This window comes from Lutra lutra, chromosome 10 (assembly GCF_902655055.1).
Source record: "Lutra lutra chromosome 10, mLutLut1.2, whole genome shotgun sequence".
Classification (NCBI taxonomy): domain Eukaryota; kingdom Metazoa; phylum Chordata; class Mammalia; order Carnivora; family Mustelidae; genus Lutra; species Lutra lutra.
In genome coordinates this window covers 8720204-8734512 of record NC_062287.1, presented here as the reverse complement: position 1 = coordinate 8734512, position 14309 = coordinate 8720204, and the positions used below count along the sequence as shown (strand labels likewise).

The 14309-nt window shown below is 43.0% G+C and overlaps 1 protein-coding gene across 3 annotated transcripts in view; it reads left to right on the top strand.

Annotated features, from left to right (window-relative positions):
• The first annotated feature begins 4463 nt into the window (after nucleotides 1-4463).
• Nucleotides 4464-14309, top strand: part of ALG9 (ALG9 alpha-1,2-mannosyltransferase) — a 99509-nt gene continuing 89663 nt past the window's right edge. The window contains exons 1-4 of one of the 3 annotated variants that reach the window (XM_047691231.1): nucleotides 4464-4835; nucleotides 5663-5801; nucleotides 7249-7383; nucleotides 14069-14139. In XM_047691231.1, coding sequence (XP_047547187.1) covers nucleotides 4696-4835; nucleotides 5663-5801; nucleotides 7249-7383; nucleotides 14069-14139 — 485 coding nt within the window. In that variant the 5' untranslated portion in view covers nucleotides 4464-4695. Of the gene's footprint in view, nucleotides 4840-5662; nucleotides 5806-7248; nucleotides 7384-14068; nucleotides 14140-14309 lie in introns of all 3 variants that reach the window. The other 2 variants (XM_047691232.1, XM_047691234.1) reach the window with 2 other exon arrangements.

Genomic DNA, 14309 nt, shown 5'->3' with positions numbered 1-14309 from the left:
TCCCCCCTGCTTGTGTGCACTTCCTCTCTCTCTCTCTCTCTCTCTCAAATAAAATCTTAAAAAGAAAAGAAAAGACCCAATTTGTAACTTGTAGTCCTTTCTGGACTGTGTTTTTTTGTGAAATCTTTACCTTGTGACTCTAGCCAATGTTGGTTGATGCTAAAGAAACTTGGGGCTCTATCACTTAAACTCATAGACTATAATGTGATTGGTGACCTTTGATGTTGTACCGTATTTTCTTGAGTCATGGCTAGGAAAACTAACAAAACAGTATCTTGTACTTTAGATGCTTTACTCGTGAAGATGCAATTGAACTTCAGTGTCCTATTTATATTTTTTCCTTACTGCCAATTCCTCTTCTTTAACCCAATATGTATTATCTCACTAAGTCAACTTACGAGAGTGGTTTTTGGAGTCAGACCAATATTTATTAGCTTGGGTAAGTTGAAAGTGCTCGATAATTGGTATTGGTATCATCATGATAACATTTATTCCATGGGTGACTACTGTTGAAGTCATGGAACTAATTAATGTCAGATTTAGAGTTCACACTTGGGTTTGTCTGACTCTAAAGCCCATGTTCCTTCTCCCATTGTTACTTCTTCACAGTCTTCACTAGTAACCTCTCCGCTGTGATTAAACTTTGGTCTCCTAGATGCTGGAGGCTTCTGTTGTGAGCATCTCTCAGAGACACTGGGAGATTGGCTCAGCCCAGGACTCCACAGAATGGGAGTCCTCTAATGTTAATTAATGTATGTTCCTGTTAATGAATAGTTAGGCTCTGCAGATTGGAATTATTTTGTAAACTCTTGGGAGGAAGTAACTGTCTTACTTGTTCTTGTATTTGGAGAAGAGCATGTAGAGGCAAGAATGGAAGCAAAGATACAAACTCGGAGGTAATTACGGTAATGCCAGTGAGCCGTAATGGTGACCTGGACCAGGATGGTAAGATGTTGTTGGGCTGGGTAATATTTAAAAGGTTTTGCTGATGGAATATATGTGTATGGATGAAGGGTGTGAGGCTAAAGAAACAGGAATCAAGCAGGGCTGACTTTGTGTTTTTTGACCTGGAAGAACAGAAGGATCATTAACGAGGATGGGAAAATTGGCATAACATTTCGGGGAGTGGGGTAACGAATCAAGGGACCTCTTATGGACACATTTATTGCTTGTCTTTCTACCCAGACTATAAGCTAATTGCGGGCAGGCAATGTGATTTATATCTTATTTGTTTTAATTTTTATTAGAGAGTGCACAGACACACACACACACACACACTGGGCAGGCATTGGGGGTGTTGCAGAGGCAGAGGGAGAGAGGTAGCGTTTGAGCTAGATCTTAAAATAACAACAGCTGAGCCCAATGTGGAGCTCCATCTCACGAACCTGAGCCAAAAACACCTATCAGACATTAACCTGCAGAGCCACCCAGGCATCCCTGATGTATAGCTTTCTTCTATCCCTAGTGGTGCCTCGTACATGGACAAGGTAGCGTTTGAGCTAGATCTTAAAATAACAACAGTGCTAGGATGGGAGGATTGTCAGGCAAGGAGGACATCCATTCCAGGCAGAGTTATAGATAAAGGAGCATTGGGGCACTTTTCAGGCTAGTTAGTTGGAATGTAAATGTGTATAGGAAAGTGGTGGAGATAAGATTAGAAAAGTAGGGGGCACCTGGGTGGCTCAGTGGGTTAAGCCGCTGCCTTCGGCTCAGGTCATGATCTCAGGGTCCTGGGATCGAGTCCCACATCGGGCTCTCTGCTCAGCAAGAAGCCTGCTTCCCTCTCTCTCTCTCTCTCTGCCTGCCTCTCCATCTACTTGTGATCTCTCTCTGTCAAAAAAAAAAAAAGATTAGAAAAGTAGGTTAGGGCTGGATTTAGCGGATGAAAGAATGCTAGAATACAGATTTTGTACTTCATTTGGCAGGCAATGGGAGAACTGGAGATTTTTGATTAAGGAGGCAATACAGAGTAGTGCTTTTTAAAAAAAAATTTAAAAAGATTTTATTTATTCATCAGAGAGAGCGAGAGAGTGCAAGCGCATAAGCAGGCAGAGTGGCGGGCAGAGGTGGAGAGAGAAGCAGTCTCCCTGCTGAGCAAGGGGCCCGATGTGGGATCGATGCCAGGACTGGGATCATGACCTGAGCTGAAGGCAGAGGTTTAACCAACTGAGCCACCCAGGCATCCCCAGAGTAGTGCTTTTGAAAATTAAATGGACAGTGTTGCGTAGGATGAATTTGAGATGAGGGACCTCTGTAAGGATGCTAATGTAGTACTCCTAAGTAGAGGCAGGGAGGGGCCTGCATGAGAGTGAAATGAGAAGGGGAATGAAAAAGGGATGTCTGGGGGCGCCTGGGTGGCTCAGTGGGTTAAAGCCTCTGCCTTCGGCTCGGGTCATGATCCCAGGGTCCTGGGATCGAGCCCCGCATCGGGCTCTCTGCTTGGCGGTGAGCCTGCTTCCCCACTCTCACTCTGCCTGCCTCTCTGCCTACTTGTGCTCTCTCTCTATCAAATAAATAAATAAAATCTTAAAAAAAAAAAGGGGGATGTCTGTAGGAGATAGGGCCAGGTTGGGATGTCTGAACTTGGTACCTAATAATTGCCTATAGGAATTGAGCAATTTTCAATATTTGTGAATTTTTTTTAAAGATTTTATTTATCTCTTTGACAGAGAGAGATCACAAGTAGGCAGAGAGGCAGGCAGAGAGAGAGAGAGGGGAAAGCAGGTTCCCTGCTGAGCAGAGAGCCCGATGCGGGGCTCGATCCCAGGACCCTGAGATCATGACCTGAGCCGAAGGCAGAGGCTTAACCCACTGAGCCACCCAGGCGCCCCAATATTTGTGAATTTTTTTTAAAAAAGGATTTTATTTAGGCGTGCCTGGGTGGCTCAGTGGGTTAAGGCCTCTGCCTTCAGCTCAGGTCATGATCCCAGGGTCCTGGGATCGAGCCCCGCATTGGGCTCTGCTCTGCAGAGAGCCTGCCTCCTCCTTTCTCTCTCTGCCTGCCTCTCTGCCTACTTGTGATCTCTCTCTGTCAAATAAATAAATAAAGTCTTAAAAAAAGATTTTATTTATTATTTGACAGAGAGAGACACAGCCAGATAGGGAACACAAGCAGGGGGAGTGGGAGAGGGAGAAGCAGGCTTCCTGCTGAGGAGAGAGCCCGATTCGGGGCTCCATCCCAGGACTCCGGGATCATGACCTGAGCTGAAGGCAGAGGCTTAACGACTGAGCCACCCAGGTGCCCCAGTATTTGTGAATTTTTAGCACAAAATAATAATCTGGGATCCTATCAAGTTCATCACTCCCTCTAAATAACATTCTAGTGTATAGCAGTGTATATTTAGGTGATGGTCATTTAAGTTTGAACACCTTCTAAAAGAACTTCATTTTTACTCCCATTTTTACATGTTTTATGTATATGTTGTTCTACTTTACATCTTTTCATTTTGTGGGTCCCTTTAATCTTTTAGATATAATTGATTTTATTTTATTTTTATTTTATTTTTTTGACAGAGAGATCACAAGCAGGCAGAGAGAGAGGAGGAAGCAGGCTCCCCGAGAGAGCAGAGAGCCCGAATGCGGGGCTCGATCCCAGGACTCCGAGATCATGACCTGAGCCGAAGGCAGCGGCTTAACCCACTGAGCCACCCAGGCGCCCTAGATATAATTGATTTTAATACTTTTGTCTCTTAACCTCCATCCTAGCTTTATAAGTGATTACTACCTTTATGTTAGCTTTTACTCATGAAATTTTTTCCTTCTGTAGCTGTCTTCTACTTACTGCCATCCCCCTTTACATAAGTCCTTTTAACATTTCTTGTAAGGCCCATTTCAACACTCCCTGTACAAACGCTTCAGCCACTGCTACAGAGCTCCACAGGATGGGACAGAACTCTGGGACTGGGGGAGTGGGCAGAGAATCAGGAACAGATGAATAACCCCTGGGAGTCAGAGGTGTGCTAGCACCTGTGATGACATCAGGTGTTTCCTCCTGATCTCCTTGTGGGGAAAACATGGGCTTCCTAATAAGACAGACCTGAGCTGGAACAGGGCTCCACCATTTCCTGGCTATGCAACCTTGGTCCTCAGTTTGTTTATTGATAAGAACAAGGTCGTTGTATCGCATTTAAAAAGGGTAAAGTGTGTAAAATGCTTATCGAACTGCTAGTAGCAATGGCAGTGCCAGGTGTATGGTTGATTTGTTGCACAGAATTTCTTCAGGCTTTCATTTTTCTTATTCTATATTCTGCCGTTACAGCTTTGTCTTTCTGAAGCAGTTAATTAGCTACAGGCTGTCTCTATCCCGCTCCCTAAACGACATCAGTCAAGGTGTAGTGACCTTTCAAGGACCTCCCTTTTCCTCTGCAGCTGTGCTGTTATCTTTAACTGGATAAATACCTCTGCCCACGAGGTCGAGGTGGTTAGCCACTTTGCATTTGTGCTGAAGAGTGTGGGACGGAGGGCGGAATGCCCAGAATTACAAATGTGTGGAAGGGATAACTGGTGGTGAAGGTCAAATCTCAGGTCTTATTTCTTCTCTACTTCGGGATTTGCCCCAATTGGCCCAATAACACTATAATTTAGTCTTTTCTGCGCATGTCAAGGTCTTTTGTCCCTCGGCGGACACCGTTGCCAGCCAAAGCTATGTCTCCGCGCTCACCGCTTTCGTAGTGTGCCGAGTTGTACCTCTTCTCCATGCGTGCCATGGCGAGCCGAGGGGCTCGTCAGCGCCTGAAGGGGAGCGGGAGCAGCGGCGGGGACACGGTCTCGGCCGCGGACAAGCTGCGGGAGCTGCTGTGCAGCCGTGAGGCGAGCGGCGCGGAGCCGCGGACAGAGTAGGTGTGCGGGCGCGGCGGGGGCGTGGCGGCCGGGCGGCGCGGGGCTGGCCCGGAGGGTCTCCCCGGGAGGCGCGGGTCCAGCCTGGTCCCCCGGGTACCTGTGCTCTTCCTGGACGGGTCACGTCCGGTCTTCGCCCCGCGCTGGGTCCCCCATCCTGCGTCCCGTGTTTCTCGGGAAGAAAGCCTGGAGGGAGGCTCCGAGGCTGCTGGCCCAGGCCCAGAGCGGGCTGGTGTCGTGCGGTTTGAGTTGGCTGAGCCTCAGCGGGAGACGCTGGCAAGAGCAAAGAGCAGACCTTTCCTGGCAGTCTGCCTCAGTTTCCTTCATTGCCTGCAAAGTCCTAACCCCTTATTCTTCAGTGTGGGCCCCACAGCCTCCAGCACCTGCAACCGTCTCTCCAAGCCCAGGCACTGCGGGTTTAGGACCGCATTAAAGGACCCGTCAACGTACGGAAATGGAGGGGGTTATGCACTTTGCACAAATTAGGCCTCTGTGCATTTGAACAAGTGGGGGAATGAATAAAGATGTGGAAAGTAATGACCTTGTTAAGAGAACAAAGAAAAAGGGGAGAGCTCTGTGGCCTTCAAGGAGTGTCATCGCGGCATTGAGTTAAAGTGTATGAATGAGCTTACGCATTAAGAGCAGGAAGTGGAAAGTAAGATTAATTCAGGTCTTCGTCCCTTCAGTGTTCTACTTAGAACAACTAAGTTTTGAGGTTTATTACCTAAGCGTGCTTTGATGTCCTTGGCATTCTTGCCGTTTCTGCCCTGAACCGCCTTCTAGTTAGTAGGTCTTCCTGACATATCCTCCCTTTGCTTCTGAGCAGGTTATCTGGGAACAAAGCAGGACAAGTTTGGGCACCTGAAGGATCTACTGCTTTCAAGTGTCTGCTCTCAGCAAGGTTATGTGCTGCTCTCCTGAGCAACATCTCTGACTGTGATGAAACCTTCAACTACTGGGAACCAGTAGGTGATTTCTTTAGTTTTCATCCCCCGCCCCCTTGATTGCACTGCTTGGGACCTTGTTGCCAATCAGGATACAAATAATATACAACTGTGGCTGATAGTAAAACAACTTGATTTACACTTTTGTATTCTAAGCTTCCCTGCCTTGAAGGCCATGGGAAAATGGGGCTTTTTACAAAAAAGATGTGATCTGTAACTTTTGTAAATTCATTTTAAATCAAAATAATACTTTGAGATAGTTTTTATTTTTTTTTATTTTTTTTTTTAAAGATTTTATTTATTTATTTGACAGACAGAGATCACAAATAGGCAGAGAGGCAGGCAGAGAGGAAGGGAAGCAGGCTCCCTGGTGAGCAGAGAGCCCGATGCGGGGCTCGATCCCAGGACCCTGGGATCATGACCTGAGCCGAAGGCAGAGGCTTCAACCCACCGAGCCACCCAGGCGCCCCTGAGATAGTTTTTAAAGTTACCAACTACTACAAAACTTAAAGGGAAAACCGTAACTCTCTGTTCTACTTCTCATAGCTAAATCCTAGTCCCTAGAGGTGACTACTTTCTTTTTCTTTTTTTTTAACTTTATTTTTTCAGTGTTCCAAGATCCGTTGTTTATGCATCACACCGAGTGCTCCATGCAACACGTGCCCTCCTTAATACCCACCACCAGGCTCACCTAACCCCCCACCCCCTCCCCTCCAAAACCCTCAGTTTGTTTCTCATAGTCCGCAGTCTCTCATGGTTCGGAGGTGACTACTTTCTTTCAACTTTCTTGGCTCTTTTTTTCTGATTGCTAAAATAAAATGTTATTAAATGGTACGCTTGTACTGCTATTTCGTGATTTGTACATATATATGTATATATATGTGTATAAATATATGTATATGTTTGCTGACTTCTATTACAGAGAATTCAGAGGTGAAATATTCTGATCCCATTTTGCATTAAAAAATGCTTAACATAGGTAGTTTAACGAAAATGCTAAGGTTTAGAGTTTCTCTGGGCTAATGAGTATTTTATTTACTTGAGAGGGAGAATGAGTGGTGGGGGAGGAGAGAGAAAGAGAGAGAGAATCAGACTCCCTGCTAAGCAGGAAGCCTGATTTGGGCTCCTGATCCCAGGACCAGGAGGTTTATGATCTGCGCCAAAGGTAGATGTTTAACTAACTGAGCCACCCAGGTATTCCTTGGCTAATGAGTATTTAAAAAAAAAAATTAGAGGGTAAAATTCAAACTTTTGACATTGACCAAACAATAATCTTGGAGAAATTATAATGTCCTAATATTAGTATTGGATCATTTTGATTCTTATCTATTAATTGCAAATCTTGTTGAGAATTTCAGCATTTCTGTGTACCTTTGTCTTAGTAATATTTTTGCTTGGAAACTTCACCTGTATTCGCTTAGCAAGGATTTTTGGCCAATTTAACCCTGAATCTGTTTTTTATTTTCAGACACACTACCTCATCTATGGGAAGGGGTTTCAGACTTGGGAATATTCCCCAGTTTATGCGATTCGCTCCTATGCTTACCTATTGCTTCATGCCTGGCCAGCTGCGTTTCATGCAAGAATTCTTCAGACTAATAAGGTAAGCGCAGGCCACCTGGAAGCAATTAGAGGTGATTAAGAGAGAAGTCTCTGGAACAGTTTTCAGAAAAGGACAAAATAGATTTGTAGGTAGGAGAGGACTTTTTGAAGAGTAATCATTTGTTCATTTAACAAACATTAATGGGGCAACTTCGTAAAAATTTAATTCCAGGATACTTAACACATGGTGTTACTTTAGTTTCTGGTGTTCAATATAGGGACTCACCAATGCTATATATTACTACGTGCTCATCAAGATAAGTGTATTTTTAATTCCCACCACCTATTTCATCCATTCCTGCATCCCTGTCCCTTTGGTAACCATCAGTTTGTTTTCTGTAGTTGAGTCTGTTTGGTTTGTCCTTTTTTCATTTTTTTTTTTTTTAAGATTTTATTTATTTACTTGACAGATCACAAGCAGGCAGAGAAGCAGGCAGAGAGAGAGGAGGAAGCAGGCTCCCCGCTGAGCAGAGAGCCCGATTCGGGGCTCCATCCCAGGACCCTGGGATCATGACCTGAGCCAAAAGCAGAGGCTTTAACCCACTGAGCCACCCAGGCGCCCTCTGTTGAGCTTTTATCTTGATTGTTGTATTTTTTCAGTTTTAAAATTTCCCTTTGGTTTTTCTTTATATTCTGTTGCTTTACTGGAACTTTGTATTTCGTGTTTCCGGTCTGTTCTTAATTGCTCATTGAAGCATTTTTACAACAGCTCCTTTAAAAGTCAGATAATTATCGTCAGATAATTCTAACTTTTGTCTCATCTTGTTACTATCTGCTGAATGACTATTTTCAACTATTCAGTTTGAGATTCTCCAGGTAATTTTCAGTTGAAATGTGGACATTTGTGGGATTATGAGACTCTGGATCTTATTCATGGGCCCAGCATGCTTCCTCTGCATCTTTGGGTCTTTTTGAAGCCTTCTGTTTTGTCTGGCTGCTCTTGATCCCACTCTAGCAGGAAAAAGGAGGGTGTTCTCCACCTTTGTTACTGCCAGGTGGGGGTACAAGTTGAGGTTCCTCACTTGGCCTTCACTCCTATGGGCAGGGAAGGGTACTTCATTACTGTTAGGGTGGGGTGAGGAGGTGAAGTCAAGAATTATCCAAGTGGTCTCCACTGACAGTCCTGGTTTTCTACTGGACCTTTGATGGCATGGGTGGGAGTTAAGCTCCTTTTTTTTTTTTTCCTTCTTTCTGGAGTGCTTTGCTGGAGTAGAGTGGTTATTGTCTGAAGGTTTTCTGTCTTGTTAGGCTACCCCTTTCTTGGCCTTTTGGTAGGATTGACCATGCTTTGGTTCGTGTTGTGCTCATTTGCATTTCTAGCTGCCAACTTCTTTAGTTCTAAGTCTGGAATATAGAAGGCGAAAGAAAACCCAGGGAACTTAACATTGTTTTTCCTCTAGTCTCAAAATCCCTAGGCAGTCTGCTGCTTTCTCTCTACCTTGAATTGTCATAGGTTTACTTCACCTATAATGTCCAGAGTTGTTGGTTTTACAGAGCTAGGAGGAAAAGGGAAAAGTATGGCTAATCCATCTTCCATGAAGCAGAACTCTCTGATGAGAGAACTAGAGGGTGAGTAGGAGTCATCTAGGTAAAGGAAGGATGGGGATGAGGGAAGAAAGCCATGAGGCTGGGAAGAGGGCCAGTATGGCCTTGTTGTATAAATAGGCTTGATGCTTGGAAGAGACAGTGAGTGGTGGAGTGGGTTTTATGATACTGAAAGGTAGGAGGAGGCCAGATTTATACAACACCTGGTAGGTTCTAGTAAGCAGTTAGACTTTTATACCCCCAAGGACTTTCTAAAGCCATCCAGAGGTTTTAGAGGAGAGACACGATTGCGTATGCATTTTAGACTGATAAGAAAGATAGCACCTTAGAAAGTGATAGAACTGTCTTTCCCTTCCCTACCTAATAGTTACTTTCTGGTTTTTAGAACTTAGCAGAGGAGAGGTGTACAGGAGAGGTCTTAGTAGAGAAATGACCATATGCAATGCTTAAGCCTTTTGTGTCCTCTTGGGTATCCACTGTCACTTCCAGTTTGACATGTTCAGCAGAATCCTTCATCTCCTATCACTCTTCTCTTATATCAACTACATGAGCAGGAAGCAGAACAGGAATGAAGATTTCCCTTGTTCTTCCGTACAGTCTCTTTCCTGGTAAGTTCTACCAATGGAAACCAGTAGGAAGCCACTTGACAAGGAAGAATTAGAGTTATCGAGTCCCAGTCCCAGCATCATCATGCCCAGTAGAGAGGGTGGATTGTTGCTAAAAGAGCATCTGGTAATAATTGGCACCCCTAGTGATGGTTTCCAACTTCTTGCCACCCTAAACAGGAATACCTTGGTTTTATCTCCCTATGGATCTGGTTTTCAGTTTCTCTGAATTGTATATTCAGTGGGATCTGTGTGTGTGGTTTCTCTGGAGGATATATTCAGTGGGATCCGTGTATGTGTATGTAGAGCGGGTACTTAATTTCTATCGCCAGGTTCCTCCCAGAGTGGCTATCTAATTTCACACTTCTGCAACAATGTTCCATATTTCAGCCACCTCACATCTCCTGAGCACTTGATGTTCTGACTTGCTAATTTTTGCGGTTCTCATGTATGTGCGGTTCTCATGTATGTGAAATGTTTCTCATTTTAATTGCCCTTCCTTGGTTACTTGTGAGGTGCAGCATCTTTGTTATTCATTCGTTCTTTTCTATGATTTACCTGTTCACATTGTTTGGCTGTTTTTCAACTGGTTTTTCTGGGTTTCTCCTCTGATTTGTAGAAGTTCTCAGTAATAACACCTTGTAGGTTTTAGATACTAGAAATCTTTTTAAGCTGTCACTGCTCTGTTTTGTTTGTGGGCCTTTTGTTGAACAGAAATCTTTAATTTTGTTAAAGTCAAGTCAATTAGTTTTTCACTTAATGGTTGGTGGGTTTTGGGTCTTCCTAAAAGAAATCCTTCTTTACCACAGTTCACAAAGATGTTCTTAAGTATTTTCTTAGCTTTCTGGGTACATTGGTGGCTCAGTCAGTTGGGTGTCTGCCTTTGGCTCAGGTCATGATCCTGGAGTTCTGGGATCAAGTCCTGCATTGAGCTCCCTGCTTGGCTGGAAGGCTGCTTCTCTCTCTACCCTTTACCCTGCTTGTGCTCTCTTGCTCTTTCTCTCTCTCAAATTATAAAAAAGAAATATTTTATTTTTTTAAGATTTTATTCATTTATTTGACAGATCACAAGTAAGCAGAGAGGCAGGCAGAGGAGAAAGCAGGCTTCCTGCTGAGCAGAGAGCCCAATGTGGCGCTCGATCCCAGGACCCTGGGATCATGACCTGAGCCGAAGGCAGAGGCTTTAACCCACTGAGCCACCCAGGCGCCTCCCCCCAAAATATTTTTTAAAAGTATTTTCTGGGCGCCTGGGTGGCTCAGTGGGTTAGACCACTGCCTTCGGCTCAGGTCATGATCTCAGGGTCCTGGGATCGAGTCCCGCATCGGGCTCTCTGCTCAGCAGGGAGCCTGCTTCCCTTCCTCTCTCTCTGCCTGCCTCTGCCTACTTGTGATCTCTGTCAAATAAATAAAATCTTTAAAAAAAAAAGTATTTTCTTAGCTTTATAATTTTACCTGTCACATAAGGCTTTAATACCTTCAAATATTTTTAAAAAGAATTTTATTGTTAAGTAATCTCTATTTTTTTTAAAGATTTTATTTATTTGTTGGAGAGAGAGAGAGAGAGAGAGAAAGCACAAGTAGGCAGAGTGGGAGGCAGAGAGAGGAGGAAGCAGGCTCCCTGCTGAGCAGAGAGCCCGATGTGGGGCTCGATCCCAGGACCCTGGGATCATGACCTGAGCCAAAGGCAGAGGCTTTAACCCACTGAGCCACCCAGGCACCCCAGTAATCTCTATTTTTAAGATTTTACTTATTTATGAGAGAGAGGGAACACAAACGCAGGGGGCTGGAGAGGGAGAAGCAGGCTTCCCGCTGATTAGGGAGCCCGATATGGGGCTCTATCCCAGGACACTGGGATCATGACCTGAGCTGAAGACCAATGCTCAATGACTGAGCCACCCAGGCACCCCTTGAATATTATTTTTTATAAATTGTAGAAAGATGCAGCTTTATTTTTTGTGGTATAGTGAACTGGATTTTTCAGTACCATCTGCTAAATAATCCATCCTTTCTCTTCTAATTTGTAATAACTTATCTGTCATACACCTTATTCCCATATGTATGGGCCTGTTTATGTCCTCCTTATTCTAGGTCATTGGTCAAATTGTTAGTACCATATTTTTATTATTATGGCTTTGTAGTGCGTGTTAATAATCTGGTTGATAAATTTTCTACTTTGTCCATTTTAAAAGTTGTATTTTAAAAATCATTTCACATTTGCCCCTCCCCCAAATTGTTTTTTTTAATTATTTTATTTTATTTTATTTTTTAAGATTTTATTTATTTATTTGACAGAGAGAAATCACAAGTAGGCAGAGAGGCAAGCAGAGAGAGAGGAGGAAGCAGGCTCCCTGCCAAGCAGAGAGCCCGATGTGGGGCTCGATCCCAGGACCCTGGGATCATGACCTGAGCCGAAGGCAGAGGCTTTAACCCACTGAGCCACCCAGGTGCCCCTCTGTTTTTTTTTAAATTGGAATCCCATTGAATTACATATTAATATGAAAATCAGTATTTTTATAGGTTTGTCATTCCATCCTTAAGATGATGTATTTAATTAGTCAGGTTTTCTGTATCCTTTAATAAAATTTGTAAATGTACCCATTTCAGTCTTACCAAGTTTTGGGAAGCTTAATGCCTACATTCTTCATACTTTTTTGTTGCTCTTATGAAAGGAATCTTGTTTTGCTGGTTTTTTTGGTGGTCATCGCTGTAGGAATACAATTGATTTTTGTATTTTAATCTTTATCTAAATCTCGCTAAATTTCCTTACTAGTGTCACTGGTGTATCAGGTGTGTATCTTGGATTCTCTTCCATCTGTGTAGATGGAGTTTAGTTTCTTCCATTCCTCATCCCTCCTTTTTTCTTGTGTCCTTTGCATTGACCAACCTTTCTAGTTATGTGTTGCATGTTAATTGTTGTTGGGGCATTGTTGTCCGGTCCAAATACAATTCTTACATTAATTAAGGTTAATTTTTAGCTGTTTTTTAAAAGATTTTATTTTCAATGGGGTGCCTAGGTGGCTTAGTCATTAAGGTCTGCCTTCAGCTCGGGTCATGATCCTGGGGTCCTGGGATCAAACCTGGCGTCAGGCTTCCTGCTCAGCGGGAGGCCTGCTTCTCCCTCTCCCACTCCCCCTGCTTGTGTTCCCTCTCTCTCTGTGTCTCTGTCAAATAAATAAAATCTTTTTTTTTTTCTTTAAGATTTTATTTATTTGACAGAGAGAACACAAGTAGGCAGAGAGGCAGGCAGAGAGAGAGGGGAAGCAGGCTCCCTGCTGAGCAGAGATCCGATTCGGGGCTTGATCCCAGAACCCTGAGACTATGACCTGAGCTGAAGGTAGAGGCTTAACCCACTGAGCCACCCAGTCGCCCCCAAATAAATAAAATCTTTAAAAAACTTAAAGATTTTATTTTTAAGTAATCTCTATACCCTATGTGGGGCTCGAACTTACAACCCCAAGACCAAGAGACACATGCTCTTCTGACTGAACCAGCCAGGTGCGCCTAATTTTTAACTTTCCAAATGTTTTATACTTAATTATATGAGGGGTCCTTACATGCGTAGATACTTTGTACTAAAATTATCTGAATTTCCAGCAGCATCTAGAATAGTGCTCAGTGTATATTAGGCTTTCAGTATGTTTTTATTGAAGTAATGAATGAATCTGGCATTTAATGGATTGGTTTATTGAGCTCTCTTTGGAATATTTTGTTTATGGTGTTGAAAATGTGAAGTATTCCTAAGTTACATGCAGTAATCTTAATCATGATATATATTTAAGTAGTGCTTACATTCTGAAGTATTCAATGCTCTTAAATATACCAGTGCACTATAGTATGAGAACTATTAAATATAACCCCTGTTACTGTTTTTTAAGTTGATGTTCTTAATTATGAAATTAATCACATTACATGTGCTTGGAAGACAGGAGGGAAGGTATACACCTAAGTCCCAGCAGCCTGATACAGCCACCTTAACCATTTCACTACATTTCTTTTCAGTCATCTCCTATGCTTCTGATTTCCAAAGCTATAATTCTGATGTGTAAAATAATATATTGGTGTTTTTACCCAGTATTGAGTAACTATCTGTCATTATCAATATATTATGATTGTTTAGGTAATATTTATTGAATGTATGAGTTTTATATGAATTTTTTCACTGTTGCTGTAATTGTGAATTTCAAGATCTGTGTAATAGTCCATGAAATACATATACATAATTGATCGGACCATCTCCCCATCATTGGACGATATGTAGTTTTTTAAGCAGTTTTTTCCTAATGTAATACTGCCGCACTTACCATTTTCATGAGTAGAACTAACCTTCCCTGCTCAGTCCGAGTTACTTCTGCGAGCTGGTCTTGTAGAAATAGGTGTACTTGGTCTAGGGGTAGGAATACATGTATGGTCCTTGATACATGCTGCTTTTCAAAAGGATTATGCCAATTCAGTGTTATGAATGACAAATGGAAGTGGTTTCCTCTTTAAGAGTTTTGTTTCTGTGACTTCTGTTTTCTTGTCCTGGGTTTCTTTCAGATTCTTGTCTTCTACTTCTTACGATGTCTCCTGGCTTTTGTGAGCTGTATCTGTGAACTTTACTTTTACAAGTGAGTATAAAACTTTGCTTCTAAAAGTGCTAAAAGTGCTATGATGGAAGCCCAATATAGCATAAGATTTTTTTTTCTGATCGCAAGCAGTGTTAGTAATAGAAAACACTTCCTCCTAGCTCCTAATACTGTATTTGAGGTAGGACTTAAGGGGTGTCTGGGTGGCTCAG